At 41.2% G+C, this 26,384-nt stretch overlaps 1 protein-coding gene across 1 annotated transcript in view; it reads left to right on the top strand.

Moving 5' to 3' along the window:
• The first annotated feature begins 10,402 nt into the window (after nucleotides 1-10,402).
• The window catches only part of CALR (calreticulin), a 144,373-nt gene continuing 128,391 nt past the window's right edge, over nucleotides 10,403-26,384 (top strand). Inside the window, exons 1-2 of the mRNA XM_044084658.1 lie at nucleotides 10,403-10,625; nucleotides 22,401-22,502. Coding sequence (XP_043940593.1) covers nucleotides 10,535-10,625; nucleotides 22,401-22,502 — 193 coding nt within the window. The 5' untranslated portion in view covers nucleotides 10,403-10,534. The remainder of the gene's footprint in view (nucleotides 10,626-22,400; nucleotides 22,503-26,384) is intronic.

Below are 26,384 nucleotides of genomic sequence, written 5' to 3' on the forward strand. Positions count from 1 at the left end.
AGGCAAGAACGCAATCCAAATTGTAACTTGCTACAGATCCCCCACCATGCCCCAGGATTCCCACTCCTCATTTCCTGATACACTGGAAAATATTAGAGTACAACCCAACACCCTAATAATGGGCGATTTCAACTACCCCACCATTAACTGGGAAAACTATTCATGTACCAACTCTTTTGCTCAACGTTTTCTGGAATTCATAAATTCCAAAACCTTGGATCAACTTATCCACACCCCCTCCAGGGGTGGCAATATCCTAGTCCTGATCATTACCAACATGGGCGACCGGTGTTCCACACCAGAGGTCAATTCCTTGTTGGTCAGATCTGACCACAAGCTAATCACCCTAGACATCCACATCCCACCCCCACCCCCCATTAGGGAAACCACTGTAAAAAATTTCTCCAAAGGCAACTTCATGCTTCTTAAGACAGAAGTGGTAAACTTCACGACACCTATGCAGATGGACAATAGAGGTACGACTGCTGAATCCTACACAAATGTACTTTATAAGCACTTACACAAGTGCATGGTTCATGCTATCCCTAACAGAACCAAGATGCTATCCTCCAAAAAAAGGAAGTCAATCTGGTGGTCCCCTGCCATAAACAAACTCTACAACAGAAGAAACAAACTGTTGCAAAAAAGAGTAAAATCCCATGATTGGAGGAACTCCCTGGTCAGCCTCAGTAAGAAGCTGAGATCCCTCATAAAATCTTCCAAAACTAGTTACAAAAACAAAATCGCCACTGATTCTAAAGACAACCACAAAGCATTCTATAGCTATGTCAAGAATGTCAATGGCAACACTCAGCTCTGCTCTGAATTACAGCACAATGGCATTAAATATACAGAACCAACTGACATTGCCAACATCCTGGCAGATAGGTTCAGTGCTAACTTTATGGCCCTCTCACCCCCTAAAGGACCCATCTCTATACCGGAAGAATGCAAAGTTCCTGTAATCACGGCTGCACAGGTAAAAACCACACTCTCCAAAGCCAAGAACACAGCATCCATGGGACCTGACAACATCCCAGGCTGTGTTCTACACAAACTGCAGAATGAACTGGCACCCCACCTCAGCATCATGTTCAACCATAGCCTCACCTCAGGCTTTATGCCCACTGAATGGCACACAGCGATGGTTATCCCACTCCACAAAGGGGGAGCCACCACGGACCACGGGAACTACCGCCCCATTAGCCTAACGAGCCTGGTCTGCAAGGCCATGGAACTTATCATCATAGATCTTATAAACAAAGACATTGGTAATCTCCAAACTCTGGACCCCACCCAGTTTGGGTTTGTAAAAGGCAGATCATGTCTCCTAAACCTGATAGACTTCTTTGAAGCAGTCACCAAAGCCGTAGATGAGGGTAAGATAGTTCACACAGCCTATCTAGATCTCGCCAAGGCTTTTAACACCATCCCCCACTCTAGAATTATAGATAAACTCACTAAACTAGGTATAAATCCCTATGTCACAAGATGGGTTGCTAACTGGCTCACTGACAGAACCCACACTGTGAAAGTAGCAGACTCCAAATACGACTTCAGACCAGTGACAAGTGGAGTACCACAGGACTCATTCCTGGGTCCTCTCCTGTTTGGTATCTACTTTTCTGAAGTACAGGCTAACACAGAAGGTCTTTGGCTAATGAAGTTCACAGTGACTGCAAACTAGGAGCCATAATCAAAACTCCTAATGATGTAGACATCCTACAAAAGGGCCTCACGGAGACAGATGCCTGGTGTCAAAGCCATGGCCTCAAGCTCAATGCTATCTCCTTTGGTAAAAACTCTGTTCCCATGGGCTACCACATAGGTTGTAGTCTACTTAACACTGAAAGTGTGATAAGAGACCTTGGGACACAGGTGGACAGTAGTCTCTCCTTTGATAATCACATCGACACAGTAGTCAGGAAATGCTTCTGTGTGGCACACCTCATCACAATAGGTTTCTCATCCAGGAAAAAAGAGGTCATCGTTCCCCTCTACTCGTCACTCATTAGACCCATTATAGAGTACAACGCCCCTTTTGGTATGCACCTTACAAGGCATCTACAACAACTGGAAAGGCCACAGAAATACCTCACAAAGAGTATTACCAGCCTCAAACAGATGCCCTACGCAGACCGTCTCAAAAAACTCCAGCTTTACTCCGTCACATATCACCTACTCAGAGGCGATCTCTGCCTAACATACAAAGCTATGTCAAACCCAGAACTGTTGGACATGCTCCACTTAAAGAAATCCCAATCCCTCCAAGCTACACGCTCTAGGGACCTAAACCTTGTCACCACAATAAACAGAACATGCTGGAGGGATAGATTCCTGTCCCAAAGACTTCCCATACTCTGGAACAAACTACCTATCTATATCAAACAAAGCTACTCATTAGCACTCTTCAAGAAAAATATTGATGATTGGATGGGAAATAGGAAATTCACCCCGGGGATCACCTCTGTGGCTCTGCTCGACAGGGGCACAGGAAAATAATTTTCTTGGGTGGCGAAAGCCAGGATACCTTTTTGGCTAGGCTTATATAGGCCCTAGGGCCAATAGCCTAGTACCTACCTATGAACCTATGAAGTAGACATTTACATGGTTAGATAGACTGCAGATTGTCTAAAAGATAGAAACATTCAATTAAGGTGGCAAATGCCTCTTCAGAAATTAATAAAGTAACTATCAGAGTACTCCCAAGGATCAGTGCTGAAACCCCTCTGTTATGGCATGTACTTTTCTGACAGCCATAGCATGAACCAGGGCCTATAGCTAATCACTTTTGCCAATGACTGTAAGCTTAGTGCTATTTTCCAAACGGCTCCAGCTGTAAAATCACTACAGCAAGAACTAAAAATTATAAACCAAAGCTGCACAGTTAAAGAACCTAAACTGAATGCAAAAAAGTGCAGTATTCTCATGTTTGGCAAACACCCCTAGTCTGCAACTAATAGTTTAGCCAGTATCCCACTATAAACAGATACAGTAGTCAGGGACCTTAGCACCTGGGTCAACAACTCACTCTCCTTTGACCTCCATGTAGCAACAGCAGTCAAGAAATCCTTCTATCTACCTTAACTAATTTTTAAAGGCATCTCATGCAGGTCAAAAGATGTCATCACCACTCTGCACTCATTTGTAATTTATACAGCAGAATGGCCCATTAATCATGTACCTAGACAGACTCATTGTTCAGCTACACAGGCTCCAAAGGTTTCAAACAATTACTGATGTAAAAATCCCTACGCTACCAAGACAGAATTAAAGTCCCATCTCAATAATCTCTCTCTCACAGGTTCATAGGTAAGTACTACGTTAGCTGCCCTTAAGGGCCATTTCAATCCTAGCCAATTTCCCTGTCAAGAGTGGTAATCAAACCATGTACCTTGTGACTGTGAGGTATACAAATTAATATGCTCAAATGAGGTCTGTGTTTTGCATTTCAAGACCATACCTTATTAGATCTGTTACACCTTCATAAGACAAGCATTTCCACAATCACTTGAATAAAGGATTTAAACCTCTAATAACACAAGAATAAAATTGCTCTCTATTGAAATGTTGGCACAAGTAACTCCAATTTTCTACATGCTGAAAAAAAAGAGCGAAAATGCAGGAGACGATAGAATACCGTACATCATGCAGAGCAGCAATTCCCCCTGCATGCCCCTGATGAGGAGGGACAAGCCTCCCACACCGCTGAAATTATATATACTAACTCTGAGATTGTCATATCTCAGAGAAAAGGGAATATTCCAAGAAATGGTTATCTCAGACAGTATATGTAAGTCCATTTTTTTCAGTCAGTCATTCGTTCTTTGTTTTACAGGACTCGCTGCAGTATGTCACAGCATTTCAAATGGTTACCAAACAAAACACTTTGGAGGAATAGATTTGTCACCCAGTGATCACCCTATCTCTGGAACTAACTGTCTTTAAATCTTAAATGCTGTTTCATCCTCATATCTTTCAAGAATAAACTGACTGATTGGATGGATATCTGCAGATTCATCCCTCATCTGACATGTTTTGCCCTCCTGGAAGCTGGATGTACATTTTGATAGTAGGTATCAGCAAGGCAGAAATGGCCTCTTGATTTGCTTGCCTTGTAACTACTAAAAGTCTAGGGTACTAAAGGACAATCTAGACATTTCCATTTGAAATGAACTTCAGCAAAAGAAAACTGTGAAAGCTATCTGGAAGTATGCATATGTGTTGGGGGGAGGTAACACACAGTAAGTAAAGTATCATTATCTGACTGGCCAGTGTACCTTTCAGTGAAATTAGAATCAAGAAATGGAGACTGGAGAGGTACCAACATCAGCAGATGGTTAATAAGGGCCAAAATATATTAGAAAAGAACTCCCACAGACAGTTATTTTTATCATAACAGCGAAACTGATAGGTAAACGAGATAACTTTTTATTAATTTATTTGTTTTCTTGTTTGTAACCAGGAAAGTGGGCTGATCCAGGGACCCTGCCCAAACACAATCATGGCACAGGTATGTCAGTGATACAAATCAGAACTAGTACATACACTGCCAATGCATCAACCATATACAGATAAACACTGATATATATAATATTTTGAAAGATGGCTTCAATGTAGCAATACATTTTATCTTTTGAATTGATTGCATATGTTTTGTATTAATATTATTAGTAGTAGAAGTACCTTTTTCAATCAAGTTTAATGTTTGCTATTCTTCTGCCTTCGGCCCAGGTCATGGCTGAAATAGGTCCTTGTGCCAGTTCCCCTTCTTGGTTAATAAAAAAAAAAATAATAAAATACAGCCTTAAAAAGATGACACACTGATGTGCAATCAACCCTATTATAATGTTAGGCACATCACTTGCATACATAAAAGCACTTGTATAGGAAAATTTAGTTTGTAGATGCTTTGCAAAGAGGGCAATAAGCAGCCTGGAACACAGCCAGACACAAGCGACAAATATTCTCTGTAAAAGTAGTTTACTTAACCAGTTGTGCAATGAATGGCTAGTTATATTGGTTCCAATGTTATAACTGCCTCATGTACACAGACAACCCTCTCCTCCTCCCACATAACACAAATACTTGCGAGAGATGCAGCTATTTAGCCAAACTGGAGGCTGAGCTCTCTCAACTCAGGACTGGCAAGACCAGACAGGAGGAGAAGGCAACTACACACACCACAAAACCAGCCTCACATAATGCTACCACTCCACTGAATCAAACACATAAACACACAAAGACATACTCGGAGGCTCTGAGTAAAAATTTACCTAAACAGCAGAGGCCTCCAAAGCAGACACCCAAACAACTGCTACCTCAAGACACCCCACAAGCAACACATAAACCACAAAAGCAGTGTGCAAAGCAGTCACAGCCCTTAAGGCCAAATACAACACCAAACATACTTGTCATAGGTGACTCCATAGTCAGACACACTGACGTCCCACTCACCAGGCTGAACAAGGAGAGGGTCACAGTAAGCTGCCTATCGGGCGCTAGAATCCGCCACATAACACAAGCACTGGTCACTCCACAGCAAGTACAAATATGACACAGTCATTGTCCATGCTGGTGTGAACGACCTGAGACGCACCTCCCTGGACTGCATGAAAAGAGACATAGAGGAGCTCTCTGATTATGTAGCCCAGGCAGGTATGACCCTAACCCTGAGCAGTATCCTTCCTTCACCAAGAATGATGCCACAATATAGAGACAAGATGATCAGCTTTAACAATTGGCTTAATGTCTGGTGTCATTCAAAGGGGATCCAGTGTCTGTCTGCCTGGGATGACATGCTTGACAAGCCACGCTGCTTCAAGGGACGGCTTGCACCTGTCACCCTGGGATTCCGGATATTGGCTAAGGCTCTTGCCACCCCCATAGTGCCTTTTTAGGCAAGGCTCAAATTCTAAACCTACCACCCTAGAAAACAAAAATGGGAAGAAATTGAGGGTAATGCTGCTCAATGCCAGAAGTCTAAATCTCAAAATGCACGCACTCGAGGCCCTTCTCAGTATGGAGAACATCGATGTCTGTGCTGTAACTGAAACCTGGTTCAAGGCTCCTGAGAGCACCCGGCACTATTAGGTTTTACCTCATATCATGCGTTCCGCCCCAAAACCCGGACCACTCCACAAAAGGAGGGGTGTATCCATATTCATAAAGGATACTCACACCTCCAGGTTGGTGGCAACGCATGAAGCTCGGAAACCATCCAGGTGCAACTAACAATAGGCAAAACTGCTCTACAAATTGTAGCATGCTACAGGCCACCCTCTCAAACTCAGGAACCCCACACAGCCTTCCTGAAGACACTGGAGGGTATAAATGTATCTCCAAACACCATCATATTGGGTGACTTCAACTACCGAATATAGACTGGGAACATTACTCAAGCCCTAACTTTCTAGCCCAACGGTTCCTGGAGTTCATAAATTCAAATGCCATGGAACAGCTAGTCACTGTTCCCACGAGAGGAGAAAATATACTAGATCTCATTGTCACAAACATGGGGACAAAATGCTCCACACCAGAAGTATATCCCTCATTGGTGAGATCTGATCATAAACTAATCTCACTGGAAATCCACATCCCGCCCCACCCCAAACAAAAAGACCATAGTGAAGAACTTCTCTAAAGCAAACTTCACACTACTCAAGACTGGTGTGGTATCCTTCAAGGCCCCTGAGTCAGAGGAAACCACAACCCAAGCTGCGGAAGCCCTTACAAATGCCTTCTATGAACACCTCCAGGACTGCATGGATCAGGCAATCCCAAATAAAACGAAGACTCTTTCCACAAAGGGCAAACGTCCAGTCTGGTGGACCCCAGCCATTAACAAACTTTACAATAAGAGGAGAAAGCTATTACATGATAGAACAAAATCCATAAAAGGGAAGTCACCCTGATCATTATTAGTAAAAAAATACGAGCACTCATAAAATCAACTAAGGCCAATTTTGAGAGAGAAATTGCCATGGATTCAAAGGACAATCATAAGGCCTTTTTCAGCTATGTTAGGAACCTGGGTGGAAACTCACAGATATGCTCAGAATTAGTCCAAAATGATACAAAAATCACTGAACCCACAGACATTGCCAACATACTGGCAGACAGGTTCAGTGCAAACTTCACCCCCCTCCCCCCCCCCCTAAAGGAGAGATAACTATCCCAGCCGAGTGTAGCCTCCCGGACATCTCAAATGCGCAGGTGAAAGCTGCTCTCTCTAAAGCTAAAAACACAGCATCAATGGGACCGGATGGTGTCCCCGGCTGTGTGCTACACGAGCTAAATGAGGAATTAAACCCGCACATAAGGCAGCTGTTTAATCTCAGCCTTACCACAGGATACGTGCCCAAGGAGTGGCGACGGCAACTGTGGTCCCACTCCACAAAGGTGGCCTCACGGACCCTGGTAATTACCGCCCCATAAGCTTAACAAGTCTAGTCTGCAAAGCTATGGAGAGGATCATAATGGAGCTCATAAACAAAGATATAGGGACTTGCAGACATTGGACCCGACCCAGTTTGGCTTTGTCAAGGGAAGATCATGCCTTTTGAACTTGGTCGACTTCTTGAAATAGTCACCAAGGCCATTGATGAGGGAAAGGCAGTCCATACAGCCTACCTTGACCTTGCAAAGGCTTTCGACACAATACCCCACTCGGGTATTGTAGAAAAACTTACCAGCTTAAATGTAAACCCATATGTCACAAGATGGGTTGCAAACTGGCTTAAGGACAGAACCCACAGGGTTAGAGTTGCTGGCGCTGTGTCAGACTCCAAGCCGGTCACAAGTGGTGTCCCACAGGGCTCGGTCCTTGGCCCCTATTGTTTGGCATCTACTTCTCAGAAGTACAGGCCAACATGGGAGGACTTTGGCTGACAAAGTTTGCAGATGACTGCAAACTGGGCCATAGTGGAAAGTGCATCGGACACGGATATCCTTCAGAAGGGACTCACGGAAACAGATAGCTGGTGCCAGAGCCATGGCCTGAAGTTAAACGCCAAAAATGTATAGTCATACCCTTCGGGAAAAACAAGGTAACCCCAAGCTACCATATAGGTGGCAATCCACTAAGCACAGAAGAGGTTATCAGGGACCTGGGGACCCAGGTTGACAGTGGCCTTTCTTTGACACTCACATTGCTAAAGTGGTTAGAAAGACCTTCTACATTGCCCACCTGATCATGTATGGATTCACATCCAGATATAGTGAGGTCATTGTTCCCTGTACTCTTCACTTATCAGACCAATGATCGAGTACAATGCCCCATTCGGGATGTATCTCACCCGACATCTGCAGCAATTGGAGAGACCCCAAAAGTTCCTCACCAAAAGGATAAAGGGACTCCAAAATCTGTCATATGCTGCCAGATTGAAGAAACTCCAGATCTATTCAGTCGCATACCGTCTGCTCAGAGGTGACATGTGCCTGACATACAAGGCCATGTCCAACCCGGAATTAATGGACATGCTCCACCTCAACAAATCCAAATCCACCAAAACCACTAGAGCAAGCGACTTAAACCTTAGCACGGATATAAATAGGACGTGCTGGAGGGATAGATTTATCACTCAGAGACTCCCTATGCTGTGGAATAAAATCCCGGTCCATGTGAGGCAGAGCACCTCGCTGACTCTGTTCAAGAGAAATCTAGACCTGTGGATGGGAGATCGTAGGTTTACCCCGGGAATCATCTCTGGGTCACTGCTGGACAGAGGCACAACAAACTAATGGGCACAGTATTTTTTCATATAAGGGGTGGCGTAAGCCACAATAATTTGGGCTAGGCTTATAAATGCCTTAGGGCAGATAGCCTAGTATAAACCTATGAACCTATGAACCTATGAACCTATGAACCAATGACATGCAAGCCTGTTTGTGATACTTTGGAAAGTATTTGCATGGAAATGACAGCATTATTTATGTTACTGGTAGAACTATCTGGTCATAAACTCACATTGGTATGAGTAACAGCACTTCCTTTTGCTATGGTTAAAACACAGCTGGACAATGTGAATAAGGGGCACAGTGGGGCATAGTCTGGTGATCAGAGTAAAGCAGCGGAAACCAGTAAGGGTATTGGGATTGACAGTACACTGGGTACAAGGATGAAAAGCATGAATGAAAAGTCAGAAAGATAATCCATAAGAGATTCCCAAGAAGCAAGCAAATACCTTTAACAGAAACAACCCTCCTAGACAATTACTAGATATGCATTCCAGAACTTCATTAAGGTGACTAGCCCAATTCCCCCAGACCACTGCCTGTTAAATGACTTCCTTGGAACTCCACAGTAAACAATGGGAGAATGAGAGAATCAAACCCTGGATTATAGACAGCAGTTCTCACAGCCTTAATCCCCTATATAACCGCCAGAAAGAAAAACTGTATAACAGTTGTTTTTTGCAAGTTTCAAACCTCACTCTAAACTGAAGGCAGACTTAGTAGTGATTGATGGTCATGGTCTGAGTATGTGTACAGGGGGAGTGGGTTAGATTCAATATTCTCAGCTCTGTGATTGTCCTAGTCTTGGGGTAACAAGATTAAGTCTGTTATGTTGGGTCTAGATTCTGTACTAAAGGGTCCGGATTTTAATAAATGACTACTTTCACTTTTCATCAATTAAATTTCAGCTGACAAAATAGTAATGCCATTTTATTCTCCAGGCTTTCATTTTCTAGATCTTAACAAAAGCTATTACAACTAAACACAAAACACATAGATGATATAGCAGCTCAGTAAAAGTCTGAAAAAAAGTGTCAGGTTGATTAGTATCTGTGGGCATGCATAATCCCAGCGAGCATAGGACTGCACATGAAACTGCATGCATAAAACTAATAAACTAGCACTATCAGTCCAGCAAAATAAATACTTTACTGAAAAATTAAATGTCTTTGCTTTGCTCTTCTACTTAAATAAGTCAGAAAAAGTACATAAAAACATAAATTTCCCTTTATCTTATTATCAATGTATATATTTACTTTGGTAGAAATGCTGATGGACTTTATTAGAGGGAGAAGTGACAGAAGTACACATCACAGCATCCTGTGACACTGCATTTATTTTCTTGCTGAAAGGCTGCAATAACCAATGAGAGAGTACTACATACACTTCTCTTGCCTAACCCAGCAGTCAGTAACCTAACACAGGCAGTTCACTCACAGTACGGGTGGGGGTGGTGGTTTGTCTAACATGTGGTTCTTTCCAATTGGACTCCTTACATATAACAACAACCAATAGAATGAAGCCATCTGGGACTCAGCAGCAGACAACCATGCTGTCAAAGCGTAGGCTGACTGACAAGAAATGCAAGAAATGAGAACTAACAGGTTCAGCAAAGGGTGGGAAATATCAGCTGGCAGGTCGAGAGATGGGGTGGGGAATCTGATAGATGTGGTTGGTTGAGGAGCTGAGGTATAAGAACTCAAAGTGGTTCATTCTATATTGCAGAAAAAAAATAACAAGCCTGAATTAAGTGTCATCAGAAAGGCTGCTGCCGTGTGGAAGGGGAAAAAAGAATAAAATGATGCAGACAAGATTTATGCTTTGCTGTCTGTTTGCTTTTGTGGCTGCAGAACCTACAGTTTATTTTAAAGAGGAATTTGGTGATGGAGGTAAGCTTAATTTGTAGTATTTAATGAATAATCTCAAAGTTTACTTGAGTTGGGGGGGGGGGGGGGTGTAGTTCAGTCATTCTGGCTAAGAATGGCTTTTATCCCATTATAATGGAATTTGTAGAGTAGTATTTTTATGACATATGCTACAGATCCTGGGAGTGTTTATAATATGATACATACTTTTTCTATGTGGAAATGTCTCTCATCACTTTGAATATAGGCCTCTGAATTTGAAAAGCGTGTTGTACATTTGTTTTTTTTTTTTTTTGGGGTAGTATATTTTATCTGAAATTTAAAAATAGGGAAGCCAGGTTTCTGTTAAATTGGCTTAAATCAGTATGTATACATAACCACATGTGTACATGGATTGAAATAAGCACAGGGATACACCCCCCCCCCCCACACACACACACATATCTACTTGTATATCCATAAAATTAAGGAGAAATACGTGTGTGTGTGTGTGTGTGTGTGTATATATATGTATATATATATATATATATATATATATATATATATATATATATATATATATGTATCTAATATATATATATATATATATATATATATATATATAATCTCTATCTATCTATCCGAGAGAGAGAAAGACAATAACAGTAAACACACACTCAGTTTTCTTGGCTGCAGTATTACTGTATTTGTTTCTGGAAGTGATTGGCTGATGTTTTTTTTTACCTCCCTTTTGCATAACTATTTTCAGTACTTTGATTGTTTACCTCAAAGACTATAAAAAGAATCTCTATAAGTTAATGTTGCCATGAAAAACGTATATTTTTTACACCTCTAGGCTTGTATTCCATTATTTTTGTGGTCAGCTGTGTGTAACAAAAGTTTTGGTTTCGATTGCACTGAGTTGTTTTAGTTTCTAGTTTTCAGAAGTGAAAAAGGGAATGTTTTAGCAATCATTTTTGTGGGATCATCAGCCAAATGATTGAGTTCTCCAACCTCTGCTTTCTTTAAAGCCACTTTGTTCCACCGTTTCAGGTTTAGCTTTGGAAATAGGCAGTTGTGCTTGATGAACCTTGCCTAGACGATAAAAATGACACAAGAATTGCTGTTGTGGAAAGTTTTCTGGAGGGAACCAGTCTGCTGAACTACATGTAGAATGGTGTAAGTGTTCATAAGTTCCAGCAATCGCAAGTGACTTGTGCAGCAGTTCAGGTATATTCCAAATTGGGACCTGGTACTTCAAATAGTGTGTGAACCAGAAGGTAAAGGTCTGTAAAAATATTCTTAGTACTACGTCAGTGTGTCCCTGAGCAAACTACTTCTCATTCAACTGTGAGACCTGGGAAAGTTTTGTGTAATGGCGCTCTACTGTATAATTCCAAAGGTGTCAGACATGGCTGAATAATATGCGAAAATGTGCTATTAACATTTTTTTTCCAATGTTATTTGGTGGAGGAAAGTATTGGATTTTCACCATTTATGGTGTCAATTGACCTGCTGCTTTGATCATTTATTTGACATGTTGCTTGGCTTGGATAGAAAGAATATAATCTATCATTTTCCTGTAGATGTATTTACAGTACATTTTTTTTATTGCGTAGTTACAGGGAAAAAATGCAGAAACTTTTTGACACCTTGAAATGTGTATGTGTGGATATCCTTGGGATTCTTCTTGAACATGTGTTTCTCTGTTTGTAAAAGGACCACCTAGGAACAGGTCCTCCGAAGTACTGAGACAAGGAACTGAAAGTGCTATGGACAATATAGCTGTGTGAAAAGCAGTGATATTCTAGTTGGGTATGTTTTCTGCATGGTTGCACCACCTAGGAACAGGTCCTCCTATGTATTGAAACAAGGAACTGGAGGTGCTATGGACAATATAGCTGGATGAAAAGCAGTGATATTTTAAGAGGGTGTGTTTTCTGGAGGGGTGACGTAACAGTCTGGTATAATGAGGTATATTGTTTGGCTGTGCTGAGAAGTTAGAAGTTGTTCATAGGTAGGTACTAGGCTATCGGCCCAATAGCCTAAGTAAATGTAGCCAACAAAGTTCCCTGGCTTACGCCAACCCAAGAAAGTTAATTTCCTGTGCCGCTGTCGAGCAGAGCCACAGAAGTGATATAGGTTCATAGGTAGGTACTAGGCTATCGGCCCAGTGGCCTAAGTAAGCCTAGCCAACAAAGTTCAATGTTGTCGGAAGGCAAGTGGTCAGTCATGGCTCCTTTGTTGGTAAAGATATGCAGTACCACTGGTTTTGTCTTTGGTTTTCTGATTCCTTGTGTTGGAATTATAGTTTCGGGGATATCTGCTGCTGTGTAACACTTTAGTTTACTGTACCCCTTACATTTTTTGCTTCTCTGTGATATATTTCTCTGCTCTTGTTCTTTGCACTGGATGATTATCACTGCCTGTTCCATGTGAACTAGACTGTGTGTTCAGATCACATACCTGTTTGTATGTTTTGGAATTTTGTAGAGGATCAACTGGTTTTATTAGCAAACTCTGCCCATAATCCACTTCCCTAGACTTAGTATAATTATAGATGAAATTTAAATTGTACTTGTGTTGAAAGGAAACTGCATATGTTATGACTCTTATTTTAATACAAGAATGTTGTTTTGTATGCTGTACTCACTACAGTGTATGCATGCTACGCTATTAGATGTGTATTCATAGATTTCTTTCCCCATATCTGTGTTGAAGATGGGATACATCCACTCAGAACTTTTCCAGTAAACAAATATAAATATTAAACAGAGATTCATTTGTTCAGCCATAAGCAAGTGTCAGAGGTGCACCTTAGAGTGCTTTCACCCTGATACATACTTGTTGTACTTTCTATAATTCATATGTGACTAAACTTTTATTTTAAAATAGAGTTCCTATTGTTTTGAAATTGAGATCCTGTTGGAGACAACCAGCCCATCCGTGGTGCTAAGTGGGTGTGTCATGCCAGGATTTGGCAGTTCTGCTGTGCTACCATATTATTATTTATTTTTATTTATTTGCAGTTTGTTTTCCAGGATAGTTCATTGGGCTGCAAGGAGCCCATTTTCAATGGACTCCTGGGGAGAAAAGCTCCAGAGAAATACAAATGCATAGTACAGAAATAGCATAAATCTATAATATACATTTCAATTAAATGTTAAATACGTATTTTGTATAGTAAAAACCCATATTGCACAATTCAAATAAATGTTACATAATACTGAAATAAAAAAGATTTTCATTAGGAAAATTACACCAGGTTAAAATTTTAAAAGGTTATTAAGCTATTGTTCTTTCCTTTCAGTCACTAATTCCTTTTGTCAGGCTATATGAATTGGGTGTGTTACTGTAACTCTGCTAAATTGTGGTTATTTGATCCTGTGCACTGGTATATTCATAGGAGTACGAAAAAATAAGCAGCTAAGACATGGAAAGGTGTGACTTGGGTTCATAGATAAATTCTAAGCTATCAGTCTGCAAACCATTCCAAGCCTAGCCATTAACTAGAGGTCAGAATCAAAATCTGTACCTTGTTTCTGTGAGGGTAAGACCTTGTCTGTTATGTTAATCCTCCCCCAAGCCCTGTTTCTCTGATGGAGTACAAGTTCTTCTCAGATATACATGTTCTCTCCGAGTACTAAATGTCTTTCTGCCACACAAAAACATAATAATTCTTGGTTAAAAAGTCTTCATAATAATAATTGCCTTTGCCCTTGCCTTTGTGTCTTTCATCACTGCCGAAAATGGTCCATTATCCAGCCAAATTACCGGGTTACCAGATGGTAAATTAAAGTAAAACAAAGGGTTTCCATCTCTAACTGACCCATTACATTTGTGACATTTTCCTCTTTCATTTTATTTTTCATATATCCCAAGTATTGGGATATTGGAAATGACCATGGGAGCATAGACTGAATATAATTTATATTACTGGAATAGTAAATGGGGTAGTATGTGCCTCCTTATTACTTTTTAAGTAGACAAAATACAATTTTAAATGGTATTCTAATATTTTTTTCTAATATTTTTTTCTTTATTTGTCAAAGGTTACTGTCTGACTTATGGGGCAGGTGTGCTGTTGCTACATGTGACCACACAGGTTACTGTGAAAGTTAGTTGCATGTTTGCTTATTCAGGATATCGGGATGTGGTGTCTCTACAGTTACTAATTGTTAGTCGTACTACAGATTTTGGAAATATGCTCCTCCGTATTGTTGAAAATTCAGCTGGCTCCTTTTTCTGTCAGTTAGTCAAAAATCTTTCTCTTTTTGTACAAAAAAATCACAAACTATCTGAAGGAAAATTAGCAGAGTATTAAGTCACTCGGCTGTTAATCAGCTGCTTCCTGTAGTCAAGGGTACTGGGACTGATTATTTCTACCTTCATCTGCCGACTGTTTGACACTGAGCGAGTCATCTGACCAGATGGCACACCTGCATTGTCCCTTGAATAGGAACACTTTTTGTCCAGTGGGCTTGGATATATTAAGTACCTGTGTCAAAGAAATCAAATCTCCTTAATTTAAAGATATCTATATCCTCCGTCCTCAAAAGTTCCATTCTTTCTTTCTTTTAAATTTGCGGGAGGCCAGTGCCACAGTATGGCACAGTATCATCCTACATTAATTTCTCTCAGTGCTTTCTGTACCCCTTAGAGTATATCTGTAGCACTTTCTCTTGGGAGTCTGGAGGGAACTCCTTCTGAATACAGTTCAGTGGCAAGGCTTGTAATGGTCGGTATACCGTTAGCCTAGTCCTTTCCTGTGAACCTACGAATCGGTTGCCTGCAGTTATCCACTTGATTGTTACAGGGTTGTTGCCATCCCCACATCCGCTGATTAAGCGCAAAACCTTCTCTTGTCAGAATTCACCAAATGAGTTGTTGAATAAAATGAAATGCATGCGATTGGACATATCTGGTTTGCATTTGTACACCTCTCACTACCAGCTAACAGAGACCTTCATTTCTCTGACTACTGCCAATGTGACAGTGTCCAGATACCTCTGGGTGTGGCATCTGAAGTTTTCCTTCAGGGGTGTTGGCATGGGAGTGATGAACTGGCTGACCCCATCTAGGTTTCCAACATTCTTTAGCTCTTCTGCCTTTTGCTGTATGAATAGTACTAAAAGACCCCCCCCCCCCCAGAATTGTGCATACCAACTCCAAGATCACCTTACCTCAGAGAAAAAACAATATTCTGAGAAGTGGCATTTTCAGACTTGGTTTATACAAGACTTGATTTTTGGCCATTCAGTCTTCACATTATAGGACTGGGCATCCTCTCCCCAACATCCAAACGGTTACCATATCTAGGCTTCCTCTGCAGGAGGCTGTATACTTCATGCAGACCTGGATATTGGACTGTGGTTTATTGCTGATCATTTTGAATCCAAAGCTATGCTTCTTTTGTCTTGGGGTCCCTGCATTGGAATGGATTTTCACTTTATCTCTGTCTCCAAAGACAGCATGTCTCTCCCAGTGTATAGAGAGTTAGTTACAGAGTTGTGCCTATACTGTTGAGAATTTCCCCCCAGCATTTACAATGCAGCTTTGTTTTTTTATGAAAACTGTATAAAATTTATTTTATTTTTGCCTACACTAAGTATTAGTAGAACTTACTCCTTGATGACATTGTACACATCTGTTGTTGGCATGTTTCTGTAGATTTTAATGGATATAGTATCACTCATGCATAGGGGGCATGTCCATTAAAACTTGCTTATGCATTCCATGCTCTCCCTTCAGTGACTTCTCTGAGGGGATAAAGTTGATTTTGTGGGCATAACTTTAATACAAAAGTCTGACGCTTATTACACAATGGCCTGCAAGTATTAGGAGTGATGGGGAGAGTATTGAGATGCTGTCCATTAAATGCTGTGAAGCACATCTGAAGTGTGTAGGGCAACAGCTGTCATTTCTCCTACATCTGCTACTGGCAAGCATAATTCACAACTCCACTGTCTGGGGTTCCATCCTAATCTCTTGTCACTGTTTATGGTGTTTGCATATTCTTATAGGTTCGTAGGTTGGTACTAGACTGTCGGCCCTAGGGCCTATACAAGCCTAAACCCTAAAGGGTTCATACCCGAAAGCTTTGCGTTATAAAGTGGTATTTAGTATTGAGAAAGGGTTCATACCCGAAAGCTTTGCGTTATAAAGTGATTTGTTCTCAGCATTCCTTGTGTGACTTTGGATCTTTTTGCAGTTTGTTTTTCTACCTATACAAGCCTAGCCATAACAATTTCCTGGCTATTTCTTCCCACACTATTTATTTACTTCCCTGGACCCCTGTCTAGAAGGGTGACTGATGTGATCCCCAGGGTGAATTTCCTTTCTCCCATCCAATCGTCAAGGTTCCTTTTGAAGAGAGCCAAAGAGGTGCCCCTCTTGACATGTATGGGCAGTCTATTTCAGAGTCTGGGGTGTCTCTGGATCAGGAACCTATCCCTCCAGCATGTTTTGTTTATTGTGATGACAAGGTTTTAGATCCCTGGAGCATGTGGCTCTGAGGGATTGGGATTTCTTTAAAGGACAACCGCACCCTCAGACTCAAAAAACAAATTAGTTTCATCATGTCCAACAGCTTCACGGGTACATGTTTTTTCCCAAAGGGGATAACTATGCATTTCTTGGCATTTAGCTTGAGCCCCTGGCTCTGGCACCAATCATCTGTTTCTGTAAGGCCCTTTTGCAGAGTATCCACATCATTTGGGGATTCAGTAATGGCTCCCAGTTTGCAGTCATCTGTGAACTTTGTTAGCCAGAGTCCCTTAGTGTTGGCCTCTACTTCAGAGAAGTAGATGCCAAACAAGAGCGGTCCCTGGACTGAACCCTGAGGTACTCCACTTGTCACCTGTCTGGAGCTGGATTTGGAGTTGGCTACTTTTACAGTGTGGGTTCTGTCAGTAAGCCAGTTGGCAACCCATCGAGTGACGTAGGGATTAATGCCCAGCTTAGTAAGTCTATGATTCCAGATTGGGGGGGGTGTCAAAGGCCTTGGCGAGGTCCAGATAGGCTGTGTGGACCGCCTTGCCCTTGTCCACGGCTCTGGAGACTGATTCGAAGAAGTCAATCAGGTTCAGGAGACAAGATCGGCCCTTCACGAACCCAAACTGGGTGGGGTCCAGTGTTTGAAGGTTGCCAATGTCTTTTTTTATAAGTTCCATGATAATATGTTCCGTGGCCTTGCAGATCAGGCTCATCAGACTGATGGAGCGGTAGTTCCCAGGATCCAAAGTGGATCCCCCCTTGTGGAGTAGGATAACTGTAGCTGTGCGCCACTCAGTGGGCATGAAGCCTGAGTTGAAGCTGTGATTAAACATGACACTTGGGTGAGGTGCCAGTTCATTTTGTAGTTCATGTAATACACAGCACGGGATGTCATCTGGTCCCATGGATGCTGTATTCTTAGCTTTGGAGAGTGTTTGTTTTTATCTGTGTGGCCATTATTGCCAGAATTTGGCAATCTTCAGTATTGAGATGGGCTGTTTTAGGGGATGAGAGAGGGGTGAAGTTAGCACTGAATTGATCTGCCAGGATATTGCCAATATCCTTGGGATCAGTATATTTAATGCCATTCTGTTGTAGCTGCCATTTAGATTCTTAACATAGTTATAGAAAGCCTTGTGGTTGTCTTTGGAATCTTTGGCAATTTTATTTTCATAACTAGCTTTAGAGGATTTTATGAGGGATCTCTGCTTCTTACTGAGGCTGGTAAGGGAGTTTTTTGCATTTGCATCCTGGGATTTTCCTCTCTTCTCCAACAGTTTCTTCCTTCCTTCTGTTCCATAGTTTGTTTATGGCAGGGGACCACCAGATTAGCTTCCTTTTTTTGGAGGAGAGCATCTTGGTTCTATGTGGGATGGCACGATTCATGCATGAGTGGATGTGCTCGTACACTGCCTTAGTGTAGGATTCAGCCGTCGAACTTTCAGTTCCCGTCTGCATGGGTGTCATGAAGTTTGTCACTTCTGACTTGAGTAGCATGACGGTGGCTTTGGAGAAGTTTTTTTATGGAGGTTCCCTTACTGGGGGGGTGGGATGTGGATGTTAAGGGTGATTTAGCTTATGGCCAGACCCACACCAGTGGTCATTCCCTCGTTGGTTAGAACATCGATTTCCTATGTTGGTAATGACCGGGTCCAGGATATTGGAGCCCCTGGTGGGACTATGGATTAGATGATCCAGAGCGTTGGAATTTATGAATTCCAAGAACCATTGGGCAATGGTGTTGGTACACAAGTAGTTTTTCCAGTTAATGGCAGGGTAGTTGAAATCACCCAGTATTAGGGTATTTGGTTGTATCTTAATATTTTCCAGTATGTTTAGAAAGGTGCAGTGAGAATCTTGGGGCATGGCGGGGGATCTGTAGCAAGCTACAATTTTGTTTGCAGTCTTGCCTAGTTTTGCATCTGGAGAATTTCAGACGCATTGTGTTGGGCAACTAGCCTGGTGGTGTGAATATGGACACTCCCCCACCTTTAGTGTTTCGGTCTTGGTTTGGTAGCTGAAAAGTGTGGTAAGAGTTGTTTCCTGGTATTGCAGAGGTGCTGTCTGGAGCCTTGAACCAGGTCTCAGTTACTGCATAGATATCGATGTTCTCCATTTTTAGGAGTGCCTCGAGAGTGCATTTTGAGGTTTAGACTTCTAGCATTAAGTAGCATTACCTTCAGAATTTGCATGCTTGTGCCTGTTACAGTGGAGGTTTTGTCCTTTGAACTTTGCCTAAAAAAGGCACTATAGGGGTGGCAAGAGCCTTGGCCAGTAACCTGAATCCCAGGGGCAACAAGTGCTGACCATCTCTGGCAAAGCATCGTGGTCTGATCATGTTGTCCCAGACAGACAGATTCTGGATCCCCTTTGAATGACACCAGAAGCTTAGCCAATTGTTGAAGTCAATCTTGTCCTTGTATTGTGGTATCATTCTGGGCGAAGACAGGATGCTACTCGGGGCTAGTGTCATACCTGCCTTGGCCACATGATCCAAGAGCTCTTCCATGTCTCTCTTCATGTAGTCCAGGAAGGTACATCTCGTGTCATTCAATCCAACATGGACAATGACAGTCATATTTGTAGATGTTGTGGAGTGACTTGAGTGCATGTGTTATGTGGCAAATCCTGGCACCCGACAGGCAGCTGACTGTAATTTTCTCCTTGTTCAGCCTGGTGAGTAGGACATCAGTGTGCCTGACTATAGAGTCACCTATGACTAAAGTGTTAGGTACTTTGTCTTGCCTTAGGGGCTGTTGCTGGGTGGCACACTGTTATTGTGAGCTATGTGACACTTTGGTGTTTGTTTGCATTTCGGCTTCAGAGGTCCTTGTTGCTTGGGCAGGTTACAGTTCAGGGCCTCCGCATATATGGATTTAATGTTGCTATGTGTGAGTGTTGGTGGTGTGGGTTTAGAAGGGCTATGTGTTGCTTGAGGTGTAGTGCGGGTGTTAACCTTTTCCTCTTGACTGTCTAGCACAATCTTGGGTGGAGAGTGTTTTGCTTCCAGTTTGGCTATGTAAGTGAATCTCTCACAGGTTGTATTGTTGGGTGGTAGGAGGAGAGGGTTGTCTGGGTACATGAGGCAATTGCTACTTTGCCCCAGTATGACCAGATTCACCAGGTGGACAGGAGAAATCGCCGGAAGCTGACCCTTGGACATGCCTGGTTTGGTGCTTTTTTTGTAAAGTACAGGAGCGGTTTTCCCTTACTTAGCAAGGTACTTTGCAATTATAGGCTGTTTAGTGCCTACAATTAATTTCTCCTTATTAACAAAGAGCTGAGTGCTTGTATCAGTTTGACTTCCTAGTGCTTTCCAGTAGGTATTGGAGCAAGTGCTACTCACGGGGATGCTTAAAGGTAAGATGAAAAAAAATGGTTTATCCTAAACTCTGCAATGTGCACTAGATAAGTAAGATGTGAAAGTAGGTAACTTTTTTACCTGTCTAAAAAATTAAGTTTTAGTGGAGAGTCGCTATTTTTAAAACAGCAAGATAGATTGAAAGAGGGTTGCATGGGGTTTCTCCAGGTACTCTGGTTTCCTGTCACTTCTCAATAACATGCTTTTTGGTTGGCTGTTCTATAAAATATCTGTATATGTTGCTGTTGCTGAACCATGGCTCAGAAAAGGTCTGTGGTGACATTTTCACTTGGCTGTTTAAACGAATACATTGAAATTGAAAGTTCACCAACAGCTGTTCTCTTCAGGACCATATAGTACCTTTTTGTTGTGCCTCTGAAGCTTAACATTGCACAATCCGTGTTCCTTGCTCCTACGTTTAGCATTTTATCCATGTCCAATCTGCAACCAGGTCTTTTACACCATCAGTTCAGAGACTGTAATATACTGCACAGTTTGCTGTAGATGTGACCTGTTTCTTTCACCATTGATATTCATTCTCACCTAGAGTGGCTCTCTTTCAGGCAGAGTTGCATGTGGTGAAGTATCCATTGCATTCCTCTTGTACTCCAGTCAGAAATCTTTAGTGTAACCCACCACCTAGGAAGGCAAGACCTCAACCTCTGTTTAAACTGATAGTGCCTAGGACTTTCTAGTGCTCTTGGAATGGTGCTTTTAGCTCCGATTTCACCAGTGTATGGCAGGAAGTTGCTCACATTACAACAACTTCAAATAAGTTCTACTATTCTTCGATCAGTCCTCAAGCTACAGTCTCGTATAGAGACCTGTTATGAGCTGTTTTCTTAAATTAAGCCCCTAATCTGCACTTCTTCAGATCCATACTTTATATCTGTTTGAGTATTGATACAGTCGCATATGGACACTGATGCTATGCTATTGTAGGAGAATAATTTTATTGCAGTCTTCTTTGAAATACGTCGCACACCCCCCCCCCCCCCAAGCCCCACCACACACATATACACACAGACACATGTGCGCACACACACACACATGCTAACCTATCCAACCACACTGTATTCCACCTGATTTAACTGTTGAATTCAAAAGATTCATTTTTTTTTTGTAAGGAGACTGTGCCCCTCTGTGTTTGTGGTGGGACTTCACCTTTGCTATACTAAGCATAACTAGGAGGTTGCAGTAACTTACATTGATTTATTGCACCCTCAGTGTCCTTTAATTTGAATTAGTGCACCCTCAAGAGCTGATGCATTTAGTAGTCAGAGGTTATGGGTAAAGCTTTCATATTTGAAGGATTACATAAGGGTGCAGATACCAAAAAAAGTAATGTTTATTCATCTCTTACTAGTGCAGTAGGATTTGGGTCATGGTTAGTTATTCAGCTATAAATTGGTCTGTTATTTGGTGCTTGTCTGTATTTGACTGACCAGATCTAAGTGTTATCAGTGTATTGTCTTGGTGTTGTATAATACATTATGGGTAGAGCTTTTCACCCTGGGTTTGGGCTATGCCCAGTCAGGCTAACCCAGTGTTCAACTTTAGTAACAAAAAAAATGCATTTTAAATTTATAATAGCAGGTTAGTTTTGAGGTTTGATGTAAAAAGAACTGGTAGTAATCAAACCCTTTTTTAACCAGCTCTGAAGCTTGACTATGAGAACCACACATTTGGGAATACATGGGCGGAGGACCATGGAAGATGAAGGTGAGGGAAAAATAAGTTGAATGGATAAGGTGATTAATTTGAAGTAACTCAGTCTGGTTAAACAGGGTATCCTTCTCAGGATAGTCATCTTTTTCCTTTTTGAAAAGTCATTTTAAAAATAGATTTTCAAAAGTAATTTTGTATATTAGCTATACACTGTTTACTTAGTTTATATGCATTTTAAGTTTTTTGGGTTTGCTTTGTTTGTGCATTATTTACTTTTTCTTTTTGCTATTTTGCAGATGCCTGGACATCTCGGTGGGTGGAGTCTAAGCACAAGTCAGACTATGGGAAATTCAAGCGGACTGCTGGCAAATTTTATGGTGACCCTGAGAAAGATAAAGGTAAGAGCTTGGTGAGGGTAAGTGAATTGGGCAATATAGCTTGATGTGATGTGGGTTAAATGCTCCATTATGATGTGTTCTTATTCACTGCGCACACTGTGTTTTTAAGAATTTTTTTTCTGGATCGTGTTCCTAAATGACGAAAATCCCACCACTGTTACGTTAGCTCATGTTGTATGCTACTACTACTACAAATTTATTAATGTTAACCTTTACAATTTTAAAATAAGGGAGAATTTTCTTCCTCCTTTTTATAATCTGAAAACTGAGCATCTCTGTGGTTTTCAGACTTTTTGTGGCAGAACTTCCGTGGAAGGAATCCGTAGTACTTGGCAGAATCTATTTCTTCTTGTCTTTTAATTCAGTATTTATAAATTATTATAATATGTAGACCCTGTGGAAATAACAGGAGTAGCTTTGTCATTAATGTTCCTGGCAAATTCAAAACAACTTAATAGTTTTAGTATTGTTATTAATCTGTTAAGAAATTGCTGTACCCGAGTTCCAGAAGTACATGTAAATCTTGACACCACAAAAAAAATGAGCTGCAGTTCAAATGCAAAGAGAACAAACTGTAAAAATAAACTTTCATCTTTCAAGTATATTTGCAGGGGGCTTCACCTCCACACACCCTCTATGCATTTACTATCTGAAATTGCTGTACCTTTGATTTGGGGGGGGGGTGTTCCAGCTTTAGTGCAATATCTAGACTTGATATATCCTGACATTCACATGTATTTCCACACTTTGAGTATCATGGTTATGTTTCTTAGACTTTCAGCAAGATCCCACTATGTATTTTCTTTACAATTTAAACTTTGAATAAAGGCTTCTGTACAACTGATGAATCCACTTCATAACTGTGGACAAATACACATGCAGTTCTTCTACTGACTAAGATTGCTGTCATTTAAGTTTTGTGGGGGAACAGAGGAACCTAGGAGATGTATTTAGTTATGAAACACAGTAGACCAAATTACATTGGGTCATTCCTATAAAATAATGGTTTTGCGTGGGGGGTTTGAGAACTGAATACTTGGGGTTCATTTCTAGGCTATGAATTTCACAAAAAATGTTTAGTTGCTCAAAAGTACTTAACAGAAAAAATTGTCAATGTATGTAACAGAAATAATTTGTATTGCTAATATGTGGTAGGTGCACTTAGTTGTTTTTATTTATTTATTTATTTGTTTGTTTGTTTGTTTGTAATTGTGGAGTGATGTCTAATCTCCTTTCTTGTTTTCTGTCTGTATGATCATAACTACCTTAAGATGGAGCTGTAATCCAAAGACGTGCCAACAGGTGAATTGGCAATATTCTAAGTTGCCTGTAGGTGAAAGGGGTGATTATGTAAGCATATTCCAGCTTTCTGGAGTGGTTTAGGATCATAAACCATGAGGCCCATTGCCTGCAATACATGGATAATTTTCATGTACCTTACCATTTTCCTGAAGGGTATATGGGTTTTGAAAAGAAGGCTCTTTTATGTACAGGGTGTTTTTTTGCCCCCTTTTGGGCCCCTTATCCCACTAGAGGCATGGTACTGAAGGAGCTACCATCCTTTTCGGAAGACAAGTCTCAGGCCAAACCCCCACTGATTCCTATTACCAAGGCTTCTTCTTTTTAGAGTTGGCTTTTGCCTGCCGAATGCCATTATTCATTCCTAACTGAGCTAATTTCCAATACCAGCTCCATATTCTTGAACTTTGAGACATCAAGTGGAGCATGTTGCTTCTGTATATACATACAGTAGAAATTAAACATAATACAAAAGATTTTGAGAGAACTTTATTTTTAAACTGCAGAAATGCTTTTCCTTGTAAAATACTAGTAAGAAAACACATCATTCTGTTGTTGTATCTTTCGGCTTTTCCTGGTTAGGGGTCGCCACAGTAGAACTCCGGTCCGCTAATGATTGGCAGTAGATTTTTACGTGTCGAATTGCCGGCCCTGATGCACAACCTTCAACAAAGGTACGCCCATTCATGCATGTCTCCACACAGAAGACGCTCTAGCTGAGAATCTAACAGAACAACGTCTTACTGTGAGGCGACAACGCTACCGCAGCACCACCACCGCAAAACACATCATTCTGTGATCTTCCCTAATCAGTTTCTGTTTCTTGCATTCCACAGAGCCATTCCAGCTCTGAGAAAAATATGGGCCAGGACTACAGAAATTGTGTAGTTGAAAGTACATTGACCAGTAGTAGTAGTAGAAGCTGTTTTCCCATTTTTAGTGCTTTTAATGTGACTGGTGAAGTACAATCTCTTTATGTACAAAATGATTTATATTCTGCTTCATGTACCTTTTTGAATTTGCATCTTGTATTACTCCTTTTAGGCATTTGTATGGATAATTGAAACAGATCACTGAGGAAGGGTTTATTCACAAGATGTCAGTGATCCCTTTTTTGACTTGCCATTTATGGAAAATTTCATTTGAAAATGGTGAGCTAAAAAAATCTATAAAAAGATGGATAAAAGCTCCCCTGTCCCCCAGAAACTGCAGCAACTCTCCATTTGCACCACCATAGAGAAACAAGAGGGGAATCAAAAGTGCACCACTGGCTTGCACAGTAAATATTCATGGGTCTCCATACCATCCGCAGTGCATCACCAGAACGCCAGTGGTATTCCCCCGCCCTCCATTTTTTTTCACTTTATATTGTCTCTCCTAATTGCATGTTAGGTTTTTGATACAAATAATCAATCCCTTTCATTATCATACAACATTGGTATCATTATTTAATTCTCCCATCAGTACTGTATAGTGTGCTTTCTAGTTATATACTCTAAAACAGACAGGCAGTCTTCTTACCTTTTCCTTCTTTTATTTGGCTTTTACAGCTTGTGCTACTGAATTGTTTTGCTTGCCCCCCCCCAGTTCACATTGTGAATTGTGTTTCCAGGTTCTACCGTCTCCATTTGCCCTCATTCCCACCCATCCCCACTTTCCTTAGATTAATACACTTCCTCTGACAAACCCACTCCTACTCCTAGCCAATCCACACCATCCAGTCTGGTTCTCACCAATCCTACCTCACATTTAATTAATCTATCCAGTTTCTCTTCTCTGCTTAATTTCACCCTAGCCACATCTTTTCACTCTAGACTTCTCAAAAAACAATTCCACAATTCCACCCAACTTATTACTTTTACTCTCCACACTTGCATCTTTTCTTTTGTCTGCCTATATCACAATTTGCATGTCATAGTAACCACACTCCCCAACCTATCCAGACAGCCACTATTCCCCTACCCCTCTAAACACCTTTATCATATCACCTCGTCTATTTATTTAACAATTCTAGCACTCCTCTCTTCTCGTTCAAAACTCTTCACCCAAATTCCTACTCCGAACCTACTTGAAGATTTCATAGACTTCTTACTAAACTTATGCACCTACATTCTACATACTTATGTATGGAGACATTTGCCCCAGTCCAGGCCCATCATCCCAGCCTCTGAATAGCTCCTCTATAGATGCATCTCTGTCAACCTGTATAAATAACTTGCTCTACAATACATCTGACCTAGTTAATACTAAATTTTAACCTAAGAAGTTTATTGAACAGGATCCACAAATTCCATGCTACTACTGTTCACTACTCACCCCACATATCTGTCTTAACCAGAACCTGGCTCAAACTACATATTTTGGATCAGGAAATCTGCCCCTAGGATACAATATCTAAAGACAAGGCAGAACCCTCAAGCGTGGTGGTGGAGTAGCAGTAATATACAAAATCATCTAAAACTTGAACATCTTGACATTTACCTCCCCATTACTTCAACATGGAAATACTAATTACCCGAAGTAAACCCTCCATAAGGATATCATCCTCGTAGCCTTCTAGCTTCTCCCAGGTAACAACATATC

This window comes from Protopterus annectens, chromosome 9.part0, assembly GCF_019279795.1.
Source record: "Protopterus annectens isolate FY-2018-M chromosome 9.part0, PAN1.0, whole genome shotgun sequence".
NCBI classification, from domain to species: Eukaryota; Metazoa; Chordata; order Ceratodontiformes; family Protopteridae; genus Protopterus; species Protopterus annectens.